The sequence below is a fragment of the Pinus tabuliformis genome, chromosome 6 (genome assembly GCF_031772625.1).
Source record: "Pinus tabuliformis cultivar Carrire ecotype Pingquan chromosome 6, CPIR1, whole genome shotgun sequence".
NCBI classification, from domain to species: domain Eukaryota; kingdom Viridiplantae; phylum Streptophyta; class Pinopsida; order Pinales; family Pinaceae; genus Pinus; species Pinus tabuliformis.
In genome coordinates, this window is record NC_142292.1 from 1,752,278,864 (window position 1) to 1,752,299,899 (window position 21,036).

General features: G+C 33.0%; 1 protein-coding gene across 1 annotated transcript; it reads left to right on the forward strand.

Moving 5' to 3' along the window:
• Positions 1–2,516: 2,516 nt before the first annotated feature.
• Positions 2,517–5,686, forward strand: LOC149265934 (WRKY transcription factor 6-like). Its single transcript, XM_089429851.1, has 4 exons — positions 2,517–2,893; positions 2,992–3,321; positions 4,766–4,879; positions 4,986–5,686. Exons 1-4 carry the CDS (start codon positions 2,705–2,707, stop codon positions 5,232–5,234), a joined length of 882 nt encoding a protein of 293 aa, XP_089285977.1. The 5' UTR covers positions 2,517–2,704; the 3' UTR covers positions 5,235–5,686.
• Positions 5,687–21,036: the final 15,350 nt, after the last annotated feature.

Below are 21,036 nucleotides of genomic sequence, written 5' to 3' on the forward strand. Positions count from 1 at the left end.
GACGCTGTTTGCAAGGTGATCGGAGACCAGTCCGGGCTATAAAAGTTATTGTTACGTAAAATTTACGTATTTAACATATCCACAATTCCATACAACAGCATTTAATACTACCGTGCAGTAGAGGGTGGTTATTCATCAACTTACAATGGACGAAGAGCTACTGCCATATATCGCTTTAGGTTGTTTTTAAAGTCTAATGGTCAGCATTTAATACTACCGTGCAGTAGAGGGCGGTTATTCATCAACTTACAATGGACGAAGAGCTACTGCCATATATGGCTTTAGGTTGTTTTTAAAGTCTAATGGTTGGCATAATTTTTATTTTCATTTTTTTTATTTTTTATTTTAAATGGTTATAGATTTTGTAATGTAATTGTTCAATGTTTTTAAATATTTTTGGTATATAATTTAATCAACATTTTTGATATATAATTTAACTAAATTCGTTTAAAATCTAATAAGAATATGCTACATTTGCAAGTTTAAACCCAACACTCCACAATCAAAATTCTAAATAATAAGGGTATCTCAATTTTCTTTTAAATATTAATTATTTATAATTTTAAACAATTTTTTTTCCTAAGCAATATTATTTTATTCATATGAAACAAAATAAAAATACGAGGCGCTGGCCTTTGCAGTGCTAAACAGAGTTTTGTCAAAAAATATCACCAACCTAAACGCGACTGCCCCATCGAGGGGAAACCGGTCCATGAGAACATAAGAAAAGACCCACGCAAGGGTCTCGAGTTTTAACATCAAAAAGCCCGAGACCTAGATTGAAAGCTAGCAAACCAAGCCAGAAGGAATGTTTAAAACACAAAACACAGCAGAAAACCTAAGACAACAGCATATGAAACCTCCACCTAGCGGCAAGGTGACCCTTGGCAACCGAGTCATTAGTCAGGATGGACCCCTTGGAAGTCGTCTATAGTGGGTTCTTCAACAATTCGACATGCATACTCGTACCAATCCTTCTCCTCTGCTAACGTGCCACGCGATATGCCACGAACTGCTTGAGTGCCAAGAGAGCTACCCTCTACCTTCTACTGCATGCTTGCCTGACATGTTGCCCTAGACGCCACCAATTGCCTTTGTGCCTCCTGCGCTGCCATCGGTGGCATGCTCGCTGCCAACCAGCTCCTCGCCATGCAGGGTGGCAGAATTCTCAACCATCTACTGCTTTCTTGGATCTCGGGCATTCCTGTTCCGCTGAGCGACCCTCTGTTGCTCGCCATTGTTTCTTGTCTAAGCTTCTTGTGGGTTAATTTCCTCAGTGAAGGTTATGGTAACAGTGGCTGTGATGACAGGCCGAGGTAGAGAACTATGGAAGCGGAATTGAGTCGTATGGTGAGAGGGATGAGGGGGAAGGGGAAAATTGGCAGTATGGGTGGCAGCATTCATTTTGCGGTCACCATGGATCTGAGACCGTCCTCTACCACTGCGTGTGTCTAGGTATTTGCCGGAGAAGGTGCCATGGGAATGAGTAATGGATGGGGAAGAGGAGGGAGAAGTAGGTTCAGGGCTGGGTGTAGCGGGGGGATGAATGCTTCTGCCACAACTGCCCCCTCTTCTGCTGCGCATGGGGTGTTGAATGAGTGCCATGACTGTATTAATCTTAGAGCTAACAATTGGGGAAGTAGAGGAATTTCTGGGATTGGAATGGCTGTTCACAGGGAAAACAGAGGGGTTATGAGCGTAATTCAACTTACAATGGGTCGTTTGGGAGAAATGGTACCCATTTCCCACATGCAGCTGAGCAACCAACATCGTCTACCACTGATGGTGTGAGAGCTCGACTCCGCAACCTAAGGAGGGCAAGAGCAATTTATCAGGGTAGGGAAGAATGAATTATGCTCTGTGGAGGCCATATCCTTATGCTCCCTGCAAATTTCTCGACTTGAGCACCATAGTAATGGTGCTTGCAAGTCGCCAAGAATTTGCCATAAATTGAACTGGTGGATGGCCATGTGGCCAAGCCGCCCGCCATCTTTCAATCTAATTACCATTAATTGCATCATGATCACCAGCATCAAGGTAATTTTAAACAATTTTAAATCTTAATATAAAAACAAATAAAAATAAAGAATATATCTCTAAAAAATAATTAAAAAATATCTATATAACTATTTGGCTGTGAAGTATAGTAATCATAAATATTCTACTTTTCTAGTTTTGAACTTACTAGTTTAAACAAAAACACATATTTTTAACCATTAATCCCACTCAACCCTAATTTTCACTTAATCTGACCCATACAAACCTAGTTTCTTAACCCTGTAACCCACTCAAGCCTAGTTTTAACCTAGAGTAATTTGAATCGGTTACCCTATTGAGTCAATCGTCTAATGCTTCTAAAGGAACTGATTCACTTCTGAGGGCTCGATAATCAATGCAAAATTTAATAATGGAGGCTAACAATAGCACCGACTTTATGGCTCAACGTGACTGGTCATGTGTGTTGGTAGTGACGGCCGCGAAATCTTGCCCTGAAAAATAGAAAGGGCTAAATAGGAATAGGTCGCAGGAATTAGCTGTCCAGGGACCGTGCCAAATACGAATTTCATGACATCACGCTTTTGATAAATATGTCACAAAGGACCTCTACCCGGATTTCGCTTGCAGGCAGTAAACATTTCACTGGAGATGGAAGGTCACAAGAAAACGGTATTTTCAGGGATTTTTCACAGTTCTTTGTTTACTCATGTTTGTTTCTTGCAAACTGCATGGCTTGAAACTGCAGATCACTATGGTTGTGGAAAAGAAAAATCTCATAAACGAAGAGAATCTGAAGCTCAAGTCTATGTTGAAGGACATGAGTAGTAAATATAACGACTTGCAGATGCATGTCAGGTCTCTAGTTGACCAGCAGAAGGGCTTTTATGGAAGCCAGGTGCGCTATATTGTTGTGGGAAATTAATTTGACTTTCGGATAATTAGGTTTCATGGGTGTCCAAATTTGTTAACATGGTTCACCTTCTTATTTCGTAGATGTTCAATGCAGATTATCCGGGCATTGATGTGTTGTATGCAAGGTACTCCAAGGGTGCAGCTGTCCCCCAGTGGGATTGCCTTGAACAAGGATGGGAAAAGGATAATAAGAATGCGAAATTTATGGACGAACAGCAGCTGCCTTCAAGCAAGAGGACAATAAATTACTTCGAGTCGAAACAGATTGTGAATCGGATCAATTCGTCTACAGATGATAGCCCCTGTCGTCATAAGAAGCCGCCGAACAAGAAACATCACAATCTGAGCAAAAGATTGACAGCCGTGCCCAAGAAAATCGTATCCATGCGGACAGAATCTGAAGCATCCGTGGTAATAATCACTTTTTGTTAGGTAGAATTTTTGTTAACAACCCTAGATCCATTTAAAGAATTTACTAATATTTATTGTGTTATTGATTTATTAATATCAGGAGGAGTTGTATATGTTTATGGTTAGATAATGTAGGGCTTAAATTTAACTTAAATTTAACAGTGGACATCTAGAATCCCTATTAATGGATCAATAATACATTAAATATTTGTTGATTTTATTGTGTTATTGATTTATTAATCAGTGGCCATTGTCTAGCTCACAGTTTGACAATGTACTTGATTAAATCCAAACATGGATATATACAGTCCCAATTCATTAATAGATCAACAACACAGTTAATATTTGTTGTTGTTATTGATTTATTAATGCCCCAGATTGTATATGTCTTGTTAATATAGCTATATAAGGTATTTGTTTAAATTAAAGGGTGAACATATAGAGCCCTCATTAATGGGTCAATAGCACAGTAAATATTTGTTGATATTTACTTATGCTATTGACCCATTAATGTGTGGGAACTGTCTAGCCCACAGCTTAATAATGTACTTGCTTAAATCTAACCGTAGACATATAGGAACCCAGCCCATTAATGAATCAATAACACAGTTAATATTTGTTGCCACCTAAAAACCTGTGGATTTTATATGCATCACTAGCTTGACATTCACACCTGAGGTTTAGGTGTGTTGACTAGTATCTCTATTCATGCATGTATAGGTTGAATTTAAATTAACAAAATTTGTAAGAAAATAAAAAAGAAAATTAATAGTGAAAAAAAGTTAATGAATTCTATTAATGTATTAAAAGAGAATTATAAAAATATACAATTTAATGAAATAAATTCTTTTATGACTAAATTAATATAGTAGTGCATCCAGAAATGTCACTGCCATTAATTTGTTATACAGTTAAAACGCAGACCTTCACTCGTGGAGTTCTCTTTGATGATAACAACTAAATTGTACTTACGGATACTCCACTCACTAGTCTAGTGGAATATACAATTATGTTTCCCATACATATAGCCAATTTAAATTGTGGCGCCAGTATCAAATGAGTTGAAATTTAATTAAGAAATATGTCAAAATGGAGCAAAGTCACTTATTTGAAGACACTCATGTCTATCAAATTCCGATTACTATCTATATCGAATGCATCCAGTGCACTTGGGCTATCCTTAATCCAATTGTAAATTCTGGGATGGGAGAGGAAGTAAAGTAATAATTTGCTTTGCTGTTGCCCCGTTTGGTGAAATGAGACACCTCCAATCCAATACAGTTTAATGATTCTGAAATTTCAGAGGGATTGATTTAAAGTGTATGGTTTCTAAGTTTGAAGCATCGAACCCTGTTTATGAAGTTGCAAAGCTCAATATGATCACTGCATATATTCTTGCTTTCCCACCATGTATAAAGAAAATGACCTCAACTGTTGTAATCAGAGAGGTGATGGCTGCCAGTGGCGAAAATATGGGCAAAAGATGACAAAAAGCAATCCACTTCCAAGATCTTATTACAAATGTGCTTGGGCTCCCAGTTGCCCAGTTAAAAAACAGGTTCCACCTCGTTGTTCGAAGTCTGCTCTTAAAAGTCTGGTTGACTGTGAAATACATAGAAGGCCTATTGATATTAATATCTTAAATCATTGAGAATTTTGAACAGGTGCAGAGATTCGCGCAAGATCCCACAATTGTAATAACAACTTACGAAGGCGAACACACTCATTCTTTGAGTCCTCTGGCTATGGCTGCTATGCACGTTGGCGCATCAAACCAGCTCATTGGTGAGGGGAAGAATAGAGAAAATTTGGTTGAAGACAACCAATTTATACCCTGTATTGCCAGAATATCGACCTCAAGCCCGTTTGCCACAATTATTCTCGACCTCACCAACAACCGGCCAAACTCATGATTACGGTTGCAGCCTGCATATTTAGAGGCAGGCAGCTTCCATCACTCAATTCCATTGCCTAACAACATGGCTCAGGATCACTTATCAATCATGCAGAATTCTGTAGCTTCTTCAAGCTCCAAACTTCAGTACAGCTATGGCTGGAGCCATAGTGGGCTCTCTGCTCACTTTGGGTGCTCCAGTCTAAGGGATGCCCAAGTCCCCTCCACAGCGCAATGCACTGATGGCTCAAATCAAGAGATATTTGTGTAGACTGGTAATCTTTCCAGTAAACATCTTACGCTGATTTCAGTATTGTCTCCACGTGTAAATAGTTTCGCTTATATCGGAAGCTGCATGCTTAAATAAATAAATTATTGTTACTTTTCAAAACAGTGCTATTTTTAATGTATTTGTAAGCCATTGTAGGCACCCTTTATATATATAGCAAACAAAAATTAAACTAGAAGCTCCGAACTGATTTGATTTTAGACGACGGTGGTCCATGGGAATATTTTATTACATTACTTTCAATGGTTGATTCTATATTGCAGGGACATATATTTGATATTCTTTAACATGTTGAAGTTAAGCACGGTTGAGCTTTTTTGCTCAGGGGAAAAAATCGCTTTTGAATTTATATTAATAAAAACAGATAGTATATTTTATTTGGTTTTTCAATCTGTCTGTATTCAAACATTTTTCCAGAAATAAACGTACTATTTTTTACTACTTAACGCTATGGATCTTAAGTGTGTCCATTTAGTGTTCAAAATATAAAAAAAAACTATCTTTTAACTTACAATATGTGTTCTGCTCTTTACATTGCCTTGTAATTGCTAGTGTTAACCAAAAAAATACAGTCCATCATACCTCCAACATTTATGGAAAAATTATACTTCTAGCATTTATCATGGCTCCTTAAGAAAAACTTACGATGTTCCTTATCAATACCTTTCTTTGATAATAAGTCTGTTGTCCAGTCTCCTGTGTTTTGTTCCATGTAGATGTGTTTAAAATTTATGTGATGGTATGTGCTCACCGTCTAGTCTACTGTCCAGTTCTGTTATGTGTAGATGTGCTCAAATCTATGTGATGGTATGTGTTTACCAAGGTTTTGATGTTTTTCATCCAATTGATTAATATGGGAGGATTGAAATTGTTATAACCTTTCACCCAATCTACTATTCCTTTTGCATCACCGTAGACCTGTATGTGATCCATTCACAATAATCTCTTCTTTACCGTTGTTCCTTGTCCTCCTTTCCACCAGAAGTGAAAGAATTTTCCCAGTTCTATGACTATATAGACACCACATCCACATCATCCACATCTTCTTCTGGAGGAAGAATGATATGTTTTCCAAATATCTCTGCGTTTGATAATTCTAGGTTTGTTTCTATTCGTAGATGGACCATTTTCATTGAAATATGCCACAATTTTGGTCATATCCTCCATAACAAGTGGATGTTTATTATAAAAACTAAGTGCATTACGACTTCGTGAGATGGACCATAAAAGATATAATGGGAGAAATCTATACCTCTCATGTGATTTGAACCAAATCCTCTGACAATACCTCAATGTTGTATGTTGTTGGGGAGATATAATGCCGGAAAAACCTAAGACCCCTTCCCAAACAGCGTGCATGTAAGAGCACTAAAGAAAAAGATGAGCATTATTCTCAGTGTTGTTCCTACAAAGTAGACAAATCACTGGGCCTGAGTACCCTATGCGCTAAAGGTTATTCCATGTCAAGGTTTTGTCCATGATAGCCAACCACCAAAAACATTTGATCTTGTTAGGTAGTTTCCCTTTCTAATGACTTGAACTCATGATGGTGCCTGATTTCCTTTCTCTTTCTTTTGCAATGAAAAATATATTTCTTTGACCATCGAAAGCCCCCTTTTTAAGTTATCCCCCCATGTCATTTGATCCTCCTGATCATTAAGTGATATACCTGCATTTCTGAGATTTTCAATATAAACTTCCCATTCACAAATATACTCCCCAAGCATCTGTATATCCCTAGATCTTGTCCACGATTGTTAGTCAATACATAGGACATTATGGTAGAATATTTGTTTAAGGAAAACTATCTCTTTCTCATGAAGGAAATTAAGGATCTGAAATGATAGAGAGTGGTTTCCCACCACACCTTTGATTGCATCCAATCCGATCATGATCTTCGAGCCATCTCTTGCCTCCCATTGTACCAACCCCAAGAGCCAGTGGATATTTTTCATAATACTTCTCCAGATGTATGATGAGATAGATTTCATCTTGGCCCCTCCAATAATCTATGGTGTGAAAGTTTTCCCAAACATATATTTTTCCTTGGTAATTTGAGACCATATTCCCGAACCAAATACTACCCTCCACATGCTTTTAACAATGAGTGCCATGCTAAAAGTATTGGGATCTATGATGCCCCATCATCGTTCCTCAATAGGTCTTGCAATGAGGGACCATTTTACCAAGTGAAACTTCCCAGATAGTAGTGTCCCTACCCACATAAAGCATCCCATGATCGATTGTATCCTTTTAATGACTTCCTTAGGAAGTAGAAAAGGGTGCATCCAATACACTGCTATTTTTTGAAGTACTTCTCTTAACATGATAATCCTACCCCCCATTGTCAACCATCTGCGTTTCTAGCAGTTGAGTTTCTTGTGAAACCTCTCTACCAGCCAATCCAAATCTTTGTTAGAATAATTGTTTGGCTTCAGGTTGCACTTATAACTCATAATCATGACACATCAAAATTCAAGATCCAATAAGTATTAGCTTGAAGGTTTTGGAAAATATTAGTTGAGGTTTAATTAGTGTTTCTCAAAGAAATCGAGATATTTGCCTATTCAAACAAATTATACGATGAACCATGGGTCTAACTAACTTGCATGTTTTAAATAGGTTGTTATTTCATATTCCTAAATATAAAATTTCAAAAACAAGTTGGGACAAATTGGCTCCTTTATTTCTTAAAGCCAATGAATTTTGAGCCTTACCATTATGAATAGAATTGTCACCACTTGTACCTTATGAGCATGAGTCTCTCGAAGATTATTTTACAAAATATAGGTTATTCATTGTACAACTAAAAGAGTGCCAAAAAACTAAATGAGATGAAGAATGCATTTTCTTGATTCCTTCCGAGCTAAAAAGTCATATGTAGAGATTTTATTTTATATTTTATTACCATGAATATACTAAGAGGCGAGTTTAAATTTCTTTCTTTTGAGAATTTTTTTGAGCTTCATATGAGGGAACAATATAAGTTTATACAATTAGATGCTTTTCTAGATTTAAGAATCAAGCTCTTATGGATCAAACATCCAAAGATAAGAAAAAAAAACTTGGTATAAGTAAAAACAAGGTTATGCCCATGCAAGTGAGTCTCCCTCCAAGCCTCAAATACTTGTACCTTATGAGCATGAGTTCGTCGAAGATTATTTTGCAAAATATAGGTTATTCATTGTACAACTAAAGGAGTGCCAAAAAACTAAATGAGATGAAGAATTCATTTTCTTGATTCCTTCCCAACTAAAAAGTCATATGCAGGGATTTTATTTTATATTTTATTATCATGAATATACTAGGAGACCATTTTAAATTTCTTTCTTTTGAGAATCTTTTTGAGCTTCATACTAGGGAACAATATAAGTTTATACAATTAGATGCTTTTCTAGATTTAAGAATCAAGCTCTTATGGATAAACATCCAAAGATAAGCCAAAAAAAAAAAAAAAAAACTTGGTATAAGTAAAAACAAGGTTATGCCCATGCAAGTGAGTCTCCCTTCAAGCCTCAAATAGAAAACAAAGTCATTTTATCCATCTACGAAGTTTTATGAATCTTTTTTCAAGACGTGAAATAAAAATTCAAGTAAAATGTATTGTTTTTTTTTTTCAAAGCATATCTCAACATCAAAAATCCAGATTTTAATAGAAACTATAGGTATTGAATGAGTCCATTCAATAAAACAAAATATTAGTGTCGCTTTTTCCTACAAAGCACGTGCTTCATGCACTTAATCTTTATATTTATATTTCGATAACTGAATATTTGATTCTAGTGGATATGATTCATTCTCATGAATTGCTACCTTCCACATTTTTTGTAGCATTGAGTAGAAAGTAGTTGAGAACTCTACACAACTTAATGTTTTAGGATTGGATTGCACACTTTGTAGTTATATCATGGGTGTTTGATTATGTTGTTTTTTTATTTATTTCTATCTATTTTTTAATTTACTTTTTATTTATCAAATTTGTTATCTGAGGTATGGGAAAATAGTGGAGTCATTTGACAGCTACAAAACCGAAACATTGAGGTTTCTTTGAGAAGAGTGGATCATCATTTTTGATTTTACATGTTTAATAGTTTTGAGTATTCTTTTGGTTCCTCTTTCATTATAGGTATTGAATCATTGAGTATATTTTGGCATGAAAATTTTTTCCATCTAAATTACAAGTATTTGCAACAATGAAGCACATAAAATTTGGTGCTTGGTCTTCCCAAAGTTTAATGGACTAATTGATTCTATCTAAATTTTTTTCTTGGTAAACAACATCAAGTTCCATTAGGAAATTCTTGGATGGTACTACACTTTTTTAGTTGGTAGATAGTGATCTCATGTCATATTTGACTTACTCATTTGCAAGGGCTGTATGAACTGTCTTTCATTGATGACTTCTAAATTCACTCATGGATATACTTTCTTAAGTATAAGAGTGAGGTATTTGCTACTTTTAAGACCTTTAGGCCATCATAGAGAAGCAATATGTACAAAAAAAGTGGGGAAGAATGTCAATCATACATTCAAGGATTTTTTAGAGAACATAACATTGAGCATCAGCATTCTATTCCCTACATCTCTCAGTAAAATGGTGTTGTTAAAGAAATAATGAGATTGTAAAAGGGATATCAAATTGCATGATTCAAGCCAAGAACAATGACACCTTCTTTCTAGCTTGGAGCATTGAATTGTGCTAATTAAATTAAGAATTAGATGCCACATAAAGCAGTGCTACATATGACTCCAAAGGAAGCTTAGAGCCATGCTAATGTTGATTTCTAGATACTTTTAGGGTGTATGTCAACCCAACATGGGCCTAAATCCGAAACAAAAATGCAAAGCTATCAATGAAAAAGAGAAAACCATTGATATTTGGAAAAAAAAAAGAGCAAACCATTGATATTTGTTGATTACTATCAGGGTATGAAGGCATATGTGTCCTTTTACCCTATTTCAAAATATGTCTTCTTTCAAATGGTTATCCATTTTGTTGAGCACTACAACTCCTAACTCCTAATCGTCTCCTTTTCCTCTCATAGATTTTCATGTTAACAATAGCATAGATAAAAAATATATGAAGATTTAATGATGAATATTTTTAAAATTAAAATCAACCATGGACCCTAATAAAACACTTTAAACAACATAAAAACAAAAAAAAAGATTTCATAAATAAAGGAGGCTTGACATGTATAATTATGGATCAACTAATTCCATCTATTCTGTGTTTGACCCTCACCGTCCTCCGTCACAATGTCTCCTTTTTAACTAGAATCATTTGACATCATCCACAATAATCTTTTATTGTTGTTGGGATCACCATACTCTGTCACAAACTATAATGTCTCCTTTTTTAGTAGAATCATTTGAGATCATCCACAATAATCTTTTATTGCGGTTGGATAACGGAAAAGAAGGTTGTACGACTGCAAATACTTTTATTGCGGTTGGATAACGGAAAAGAAGGTTGTACGACTGCAAATATTTTGTAATCTAATAACTACATCATCCATCTCAATAAAAATCAATTTTAGTTAAGATTATACCCTATGTTTTGGATTACCATCTTCATACAAGCCTGTTAAGATGAAAATGTAATCTGGATAAAATTATAAAAAAATATCAAATTAATAGTATCAATGGACACTCAATGCTTTACAACCTAATCAAAGAGAATATGGATAAAATACAAATACGATTGAAGCTAAAAATATTGTCAAGACCTTCTTCATGGTCATTTCTTTCATTTGACAATGTCACATGCTTTTATGCTGAGAAACCACACCTTTTATAAACTACAGGAATGCATTGATTCAAACCTACTATAAAATTATAGAGAATTTACAAGGACAATGAAGATTGTGTAAGTTTCAGAGATAGGAAAAATCATTCAACAGGTGGTCTACATATGAACAATCACACTAATCACCATAAGCAGGAACGAGTCATATGAAGTCCTGCCGATTAGTCAATGCGGGAGGAAACTCTGAATATGAATCAGAGTTACATACCTGAGGTTTAAAATACTGAATTTTCTACGCAAGAGAAGCGCGAAATAAAAGATAATATTGACAGTGATAGACCATGAACATATATTTATGGATAGTCAAAATTTCATTACACAAACATCGAGGTATTCAATGTTAATTAACAATTTCATCTCATGGGTTGGTTGGGTATTGCATATAGTATGCACGCGTTGACAATAGCTTAGTTTAAAGAGGCTATAATTTTGTCCAGAAATTTTTTGAAAATTTGGATTACAGTTATTAAGTTTGGGGTTTTTAAGTTATTTGGGTTTATTTTTATTGTGTTAATTTATTTTTGGGTAAAAAATTTATTTAACTCTTCCACAATTGAATTTTTGGAAAAAAATTATATTGGATTCAGGGTTGTGGTATTGTCAAGAGTAGTGCAGCAGGGCAGCCTAGTCCTTGTCATTTAAGTGGAAGAAAAATTGCAAATTAATATATATGAAACTGAAAAAAAAAAATTGGGTTAGTAAAAGTCTGTCTATTTACATTTTTACTCCTACTTATTAAAGTATATAGGTGGATAGTAACAATTCTTGGTAAATATATTTATTTACATTTTTTATGGAAATACTTAAATTATTATAGGTAGTAATAAAATAATTATTGTAGGTAGTAATTATTGATTTGAATTTTAAGCGGTTTCTTATGAAGTTTAACAATGAAAAATCTACAAAGTACCTAATAATCATGACGTATTGAAACCACATCCAAAAATTAAGGCAGAAAAATCTGAGGCAGTTATTCACACTACACAACAATCATTGGATAATAAAACCTCAACCAATCATATTGCAAATAAATAATTTTAAATATTCATAAAAAATAATAAAATACAATCCATATTGTAAAGGAAAAAATAGAATACCTACACCAAAGTAATGCCCCAAAAATAATTGAATATAAACTTTTTAATTGTGTTAATAATTTGAAAATATCTATGATTTTATTGTTCAATAAATTATTAATATATGTTTATATATTTTTATTTTTAATATATATTTTTATTTTGAGTACATACTAATGAATATTAATTTAATAATAAATATTAATTTAACTATCCATATTATTATTATTATTATTTCTATATTGATTAATTTACTTAATACAAATTTATATATTATATTTATTATTTCTATTTTGATTAATTTACTTAACATAAATTTATATATTATATTTACTATTTCTCCAAAAATAATGACAATAAAGCTGCAAAATATGAAGTGATGAAATTTATATAATGCTTCAGACTTGTATTTTAAATTTTTAAAATATATAATAATTTATTTTAATATTAAATTGCAATTTCACGAGTTGTAAAAAATAATAGTCTTTAATTTATTTGAAATTAAGTATTTAATAATATTTCAAAATATATAATAATTTATTTTAATATTAAATTGCAATTTCACGAGTTGTAAAAAATAATAGTCTTTAATTTATTTGAAATTAAGTATTTAATAATATTTCAAAAAAAATAAAGAAGAAAATAAACCATATTATAAATGAGAATTAAAAAAATCTAACAATTATTTTTGTACTATTTAATATTCATGAAACAAATAAATTTAAAAAAAATTAAAATTTAAAAAATATTGAAATATATTTAATATACCTAAAACAAGTAAATTTTAAAAAATTAAAATTTAAAAAATATTGAAATTTAACTATGTTAGTTGTATGCTGTTTTGGAATCTTGATAATTAGTATGTGTTTAATCTGAATAACTTTTAAACTTAAAATGTGTATATGCAAAAAAAAAATTGATATATAAATGAGAAAATTAATAATAATCATAATTAATAATATTTTATACATCAATTTAATTATCTTAATTAAGTAATTAATGTATTGAGACATTATCTTTCGTGAAAAGCAATTTGTTTTAAAATATAATTTTTTTAACTTATTTTGTTAGGATAAAAATGAAATATCTGATATGACTTTAACAATTTGAATCTTTCAAAGCATTATGATAGAAGTATTAATATTTTATGAGTAGAGAAGACTTAACTAAATTTAAAATAGATAGGTGAATAGTTTTTTGGGAAATTGTATATTATTTTAATATATGATTTTGAAAATTGTTTATTATTTTAGTGAAGATGTAATATTTTTCAATGGCAAGTAAATATCTAATTTAGTTTTAATACAAAGATTTGGTAAATTATTTGTATGTGGAAAGTCTAGTGAGAAATTGTAATTTTTAAAGATTATTTTAATTTTATATAACAATAGTTAATGCAAGTCTTGGAATTCACAAGAAAAGGCCCTAGATGAAAATTTTCATTTACGAGATAGTTAGAAGATAGTTACTTCATGTCTATTAGAGGACAATTACTTCCTCTCTACTTAGAGATAAAACATCTCAATGGGAAAACTCTCTACCTAGAGATAAAGCCAAGGAAGGCAAGAGAGTAAAGCTAAAGGCATCTTGAAGGAAGGATAGGAGAAATTGATACCTTGAAGAGGACATTGTTAAGGAGAGGCAAGACATTGCCAATTAGCATATTCTTAAGTTGGACTGAGCGAGTGGAAACCTAAAGACAAACTTGTGAGTATGTGAGTTCTAGGTTGGACTAGTGTATTCTTGATGCCTTGTAAGGTCACTGTCCATTTGTTGTTTTTGAATTGAAAAGGCTTGTGGGGAGAATTGGAAGTGATTTTCATTCTCATTGGTTGTGAGGAGTGATCTTTCTCCTAGTTGAATTCCCTAGTTGTCTAAACCTGCGCAGATAAGCATATATAATTTCTAGAACTTATAGCATCTATGTACTTTTCTAAATATTTATTAAATATATAGGTGGATAATGAATGGAATGACAAATCTTTAACTATATAACTAACTGTTTTTCTGCAGAGTACATGTTGATTGTATTATCTAATAACTCTAGGAAACAATGAGTTTTTTGTGATTTGGAATTCTTCTTTCTATTTTCTTGAACAATGACAGTTTTTGTTGATATTTATGATATATGTACATAAGGAAAAGATTATGTTTCCTATACAGTGAAGGTTTCTGTAAACTTTTACAACTTCAGGGGGTGAAGGAATGATTATTTTTTGTATAGTGAATTATATGTAGGTATGCATGATGTTTAAATTTGCATAAGTGGTTGTATTCCTGTAAAAATTGTTAAGAAGAAGGAACAAATAAATAAAGAAAACTTAAGAATAACGAATAGTATACTGTTGTAAATTATTTTAAAGGGACCAATGAATTGTGGATAGTCTATTTTGGTTGATGTAGACAAGAGTAATGAGACTGTTAGTTGTGGTGTGATTATGCGTAAGGGACAAATGGATAATCAATACTAAGGTGACCTATGTAAGACCTATAGAACATATAATATTGTGTGGAAAACTAGATTAGCTTTTTGGCCAAGTTGGGTAACTACCAACAACCCAGAAGTAGTTCTGTATCCCAGAGAAGGAAAGGTCTGCAGAGGTTAGGCATATCTGTTCCTAGACCCACACTTATTACTACAGGCTTTGAAAGAGGATATAAATGGGCACAATTTTAGCCTAAGTATAAAAGTGGAAGTGTAAGGAAGTTGTCGCACTGATTCATATATTAATAAAAATTAAATTGTTCAAAGAAAAGACTGTTATTATTTTTGTACACAAAGAGAAACTAATAATAAACATTGCAGAATAATTCAATGATTTGTACAACAAAGAAAACTACTCAAACCTAAATCTAAGAGTCGTGTATGCCATTCATAATATAACAAATTCCTGACTGAAAGAAGATGAGATTGCAAGGGACCGAACAATAGAATTGAATCATGGAAATGTAAAACCAGCATGCCCTAGAAATAATAATGCTCGTAAAGAAAATCATTAGTCAGAACCCTGTAAAGACAAATTAGAACTATATACAAATAAAACTTAAGAAAGTACCTACAGTTAATAATCACAATTTTTTTTTGTAAGTAAGTTAGATTTCCAATTCAAACCTAGTACCAAATAAGATTCAGGACACATGCCTAGTTTTAATAATAAATTCTATAACAATATAATAGGCCATAACTTTTATAATGAGGAAGCAAACAACAACAAAGGAAGAAGCGTTAAAAGGAAAAACCCTTACTAGGTGACGGGCCTCTAAATTAAACATAAATTAAGGTCCACTTAATAATATGTTTTTTAGCTTTAATATGTTGTTAGGAAGGTTTAGAGATAATTGCATATTATATGCCTAATATTATTAATTTTTGCAGAATATTGAGAGAATATGGAGTAAATTCGGAATGAGATAATATAGGGACTTACTCCCTACTACAGGAGGACCAAGATTGGATGAACATGATATTATGAAATTATTGAACAAATTCTAGAGCTCTAGTGATTAAGAAAATTTAGGAAGGTGTTCCTTGTCATTTAATGCGAATTCCTAGTGTTGGGAACTAGATCCACGTTTTGAGGGATTTTGGAGGGGAAAGCTGCCTCTTTTGAAGGATAATGATTCCTCATCACTTTGTATAAGTACCAATTCAATTTTTCCTCTAGAGGAATGTAGTTCTTAGTCTTCTTGTGGGGAAAATTTGTTATTTAGCAACTCCACTTTCATTTCTAGCACATATGTACTTGGATTGATTCAAATAATGAAGTTTGGTGTCATTTTTAGCTTCTAAGACTTGGTTTCCTTCATAGAACTCTGATTTTCCTTGGGCTTGGCCATCCCAAGAGTCTCAGAGCCCACTTGTATAATTTCTTTGTTTCCTTTGAATTCCTTTTTCACTTACATCTCTTATTTCTACATTTAATATTCATGTTTCTTTTTTTGTAGGTCATATTGGTTAAATGATTAAAGTGAGTTATTTTGAAAGTTATTTACAGAGTCACAAGAATGATGCATCCTTATAACAACTTTGAAAATTCATATTCATCATTGAGCTACTAGGATTTGTTTACTATTTCACAAATCTAGAATTTTTGGAAGTCTCTTGTAGCAAATTAGTAGTGATTTTCTGCTACTCTTTAGAACATGTTAATGAGCTTCATTTCAATTGATTACACTTGTATTGGTTCATAAAAAAATTCAAGTTAATAAAAATTTTTACCCCATATAGTTTGCACTTGATTAGGTTATCCATTTGGTAGGTTAACTAGCTCACTAATTCTCGAATTTCTGGTTTTTAAAGTAATTTTTTTTTCTATTTTTTAGCACATGTTAACATGGGTATTTTGGAGTGATTCCACTTGGAACAGAGTCTTAGGAAATTCTACTTAACAAAAAAAAATTCCCATTTCATTTTCATTTGATTTACTTGGGAATTCGACAAGTTATCTCACTCCTATAGCAAAAAAGGGCCTCCTATAGCACCTCATGTTAGAAATTGTAATTACTTCCACATGTCAGAGTTGGCTAGAATTAGAGAGTCACTTAACTGAGCATTGAGTCAATTCGAGTTTACTGATAGATGAGTTTAGTGTGTGGCTGGATGTCAAGTTATTTTAGGTGAGTCACTAGTTGAAAAGGTTTAAGTACCCTTCATCGGGTTCATTGTAATTAAAAAAGTTTGTGTGATCAATAGAAGAGTTGCAACTCATGTGTTTTGTGTATAAATTTGTGTTTAAGATCGTATGCCTTTCCAACGAATTGGTATTGCAGAGTTCAGAGCTAGTAAATCTAAAAAAACCTGCAATCGCAACTTGTAGAGCGTAGTTTCTGAGTGATTATGTACAACTAGAAAGAAAGGTCGAGAATAAAGAAAAAAATCCGTTACCGAGCAGTACACTTTTATTTTTCAATATAGTAAAGTTCGCCGCCTAAACGCATCATTCTGAAGGTTAAAATATTTTTTATTGAAGCAATATTTTCATTGCTTCCTCTGTCTCTGCCTCCACTTCCACTGACAATGGTTTCCACTACTTTGGATCCAATCGAAATAAAAAAGAGTTGAAGAGGCATGTTAGCCTGACCATACAACAAAAGCCAAACTCAACCGGTAAACAACTCTATGAGCAAGTACGAAAGTCTGTGTTTTTATTGGTGGTCATACTTTTTGAAGGTCACGTGGTCCATGTTGAGTCAAAATCCATTTGCATAATCCAAAGTAAAGGAGTCACGTGGGTTTTTTATTGAAATTTTTTGTTATTAAAAGTCCTTTTTATTGTAAGGAGCCATAAATGATTTGATAAAAGGGCTTATTAAAGTTTATTAAAAGTTTTTTTTTTTAAAATAAAAGGACTTATGAAAAGATTATGAAGGGTGCTTTAAAGGTTGAGTAAAATGTGGTTTCAAATATATTTTTGAGATTTTTATGAAGTTGGTGCTTCCATAAAATAAAAGATGGTTTTATTTTATTGAGAAGAGAGTTTAGGATTTTGCAAAGGTTTGTTCATCTACAAATTTTTGGTGTTTTGTTAAACATGACAATTTTGGGTGAAGATTGTGCCTTATGGGGGCACATATTGAAAATCATATATTTTTTTGGGAGCGATATGAAAGATAGCCTCATGTAATTAGGAAAGAAGCTATAAGACAGAGGAGAGACAATAGTCATGGGTCATAAAGAAAGACTGAAGAAGATTAGAAAATGAATTGAAAATAAGAAGCAGAAATTGTTGCCGTGTTTAGAGAGGTTCAGGTTGCAATCGAGGAATAGAGAAGTCTAGCAGAATACAAATAAGAAATCAAGGTTGATTGGTGTAGCATGGATTTTCTACCACCTTTTATGTTTATTGATGCCCTAGTTTTGAGTTTCATTCATCAACCAATGGATGAAACAATTATGTGCAAGGTAGAAAAAACTACATATTTTGAGGAAGCATGGAAGTTCTTGGAAGAAGAATTTGGTGCAAGGGGGAGTGACATGCTGCAATAGGTTATGTCACAAGCAGATAAGTCAACTATAAATCCGAGAGCAAATAATAAAGACTCTGAGAGGACAACATAGCTTGGAGAATCCCACTCTAAAGTGTGTGATGATTGCGAAGACTATAAAATTGAAACCCATTACGCAAGCATGCATATGGATGAAGATGATGAAACAAATATTGAAAAGAGAGAAGTTGAAGCCTCTTTGTGTGAAGCAGAGAAAGAACATATAAATGCTCAAGGACTCCACTATAACGTGGATGATGGTGAATCCCACTGTGATGAGACACATGTGGATGATGACTGCAAAGTGAGATGTGAATTGGTGAATCCAGCTGTAGCTGATGGATTTGGTGAAGTTGAAATTATTAATGAAAATGACAATGAGCACATGCATGCTCAGATATCCCACCATATTGTGGATAAAAATTATGTTGATGTTATGTGCAGTTTATTTTTTGAAATAGGGATTGATTGTGACAATATGGTAAGTGCCATGTTCAATGAATAATTGAAGGTTTAATTTACCATTGTAGCAATAAGATATGAAGTAGTTGGAACTTTTGATGAAGAAGTATGTCATCTAGTAGTAGTTGGTGATCAAGAACAAGATAAAGTGATTGAAGAGTTTTTGATGAGAATATCCACTGACCACATAATAGTGGAAGATAGTTTCAGTGAAGTTGAAAAGAAGGCAGAGAAGGAAGAGGTAGATTAGGAAGCTCTCATTGAAGAGCATAATAAAAATGTTTTTAACATTGTTTTGGAATATGCAGGTGTTCAAAATAACATAGGCGAAAAAGTTGAAAACAAGGTTGTTAATAAATTTGATGCAGATTTAAAGCTCATTGAAGAATGGATTTAGAAACCAATAGAACAAATTGAAGCAAGTCTTAAAGTAGCAACTCGAATAAAGGAATTGAATGCAATGGTGAATACTGATCTTGAGTGTGCATACTACAGGAAAAAAGTAGTAGTACCTGATGATAAAAGTGAAAAGAATGAAATGGATGTTTCTTAAGACAAAGATGAATACATTGAAACCATTTTTTAGCAATGGAGTCAAGAAGAGATAAGATTAAGCTATAGAAAGTCAGGAATATAAAGCACAAGAAGAGGAGAAAAGAAGACAATTTGAAGATGCAATGTTGTGGCAACAGTCCATGGTTGAACAAATATTTGAAGAGGAAGGTGTAGAAGACATGATCCACTTGTTTTTCAGAAGAAGCTCAAGACAAGTCAAAGAAAAATTGTAGCAGCAAAAAGTGAATAAAGCCTACAACAAGAAAGTTCAACAAAGAATGAAACAATTTCGAGGATATAAAATTTGGAAGAAGAGAAAAAGAAAATGCAAAATTGTAAAATTTTTGAGTCATTGTAAGCCTAGATGAGACATAGACCAACAGACATGTTTGAGTGATAATTGAGTCAATTTCTATTGTAAGCCTAGCAGGCATAGTTGAGTCATATGGTCGTAATGAAGGGGGAGTGTTAGAAATTGTAATTACTCCCGCATGTCAGAGTTGGCTAAAATTAGAGAGTCAGTTAACTGAGTGTTGAGTCAAGTCGAGTTAAGTGATAGACAAATTTAGTGTATGGTTTCATTGAAAGTTATTTTAGGCGAGTTGCTAGTCGAAAAGGTTTAAATACCCTTCACTGGGTTCATTGTAATTAGAAAATTTTGTTTGATCAATATAAGAGCCACAACTCATGCATTTTTGTGTGTGAATTTGTGTTTGAGCTCCTCTTCCTTTCCAACGCCTCCTATAGCACTCTTGTAGCACATGTAAACTTGACCATATTTGCTCCAAAATCTTGGTTTTAATCCTTAGGCCTGAATAATGACCTCTAGAATTTGAACCATGATTGAGTAAGAACAAAATACCTCTTAAGCCTTGCCTCTTCTCCATTGCAATTCACCTCTGCAGTTATGGTTAGTGGACAAAATCATGATTTGAAGAACATAATGATGATTTTCATGAAGTACCTTATGAACTCCGTTGACAAAATCTATCTTGAATGTAGTAATTGAAGAATGATTTCATGATTAGTTTTTGTTTCATACATCTTAACCTAGGGTTACCATTTCCAAAATTGTTGTTTCTATTGCATAAAGTAGGCTTCCTTTTGATGTGCCATTCAAACTATGCAAATAGGTTAATGTTTACATTTATGCAAATAGGATTAACATTTACATTCATGCAAAGTAGAATAGATTTTCCTTTTAGCAAAAGTAACTAGGATTTCCTCTCTGTAAAAGTAATTAGGGTTCTTTTCCATTTATGCAATTAGTTTAGGCTTGGATTTCATCGAATTCACTTCATTGCATCATATCAACAAAAGAAGGACACATTGCATGTTGCACATATAATGCCGACACCTCTTAAGTTTGTACAAACCTCGAGTTGATAATTTAAGTTGGTAACCTTGGGAGTTGCATCATTCTTTTTGCAATACTGGGGCTCATCAATTTTTGGAGATGTTGCCGGGGAGGTGTCAAAGTATACATTGTTTTCTTCCCTATTTGATTCATTTATTTTACTTTATGAAAAAACACACACAAAAATTGCATTAGGAATCTTTCATTTCAGGAATATAAATTGCATTACATTAACATTCTCATTCACATTTCTTATAAAAATAAAAAAATGCTTTTGTAAAACCAACA

Excerpts from the sequence above, each read along its gene's own strand:
- LOC149265934 (XM_089429851.1), top strand. The coding sequence starts at position 2,705 with ATGTTTGTTTCTTGCAAACTGCATGGCTTGAAACTGCAGATCACTATG. Across the intron at positions 2,894-2,991 it reads AGGGCTTTTATGGAAGCCAG|ATGTTCAATGCAGATTATCC; the intron begins GTGCGCTATATT and ends CTTATTTCGTAG. Across the intron at positions 4,880-4,985 it reads GTTGCCCAGTTAAAAAACAG|GTGCAGAGATTCGCGCAAGA; the intron begins GTTCCACCTCGT and ends AATTTTGAACAG.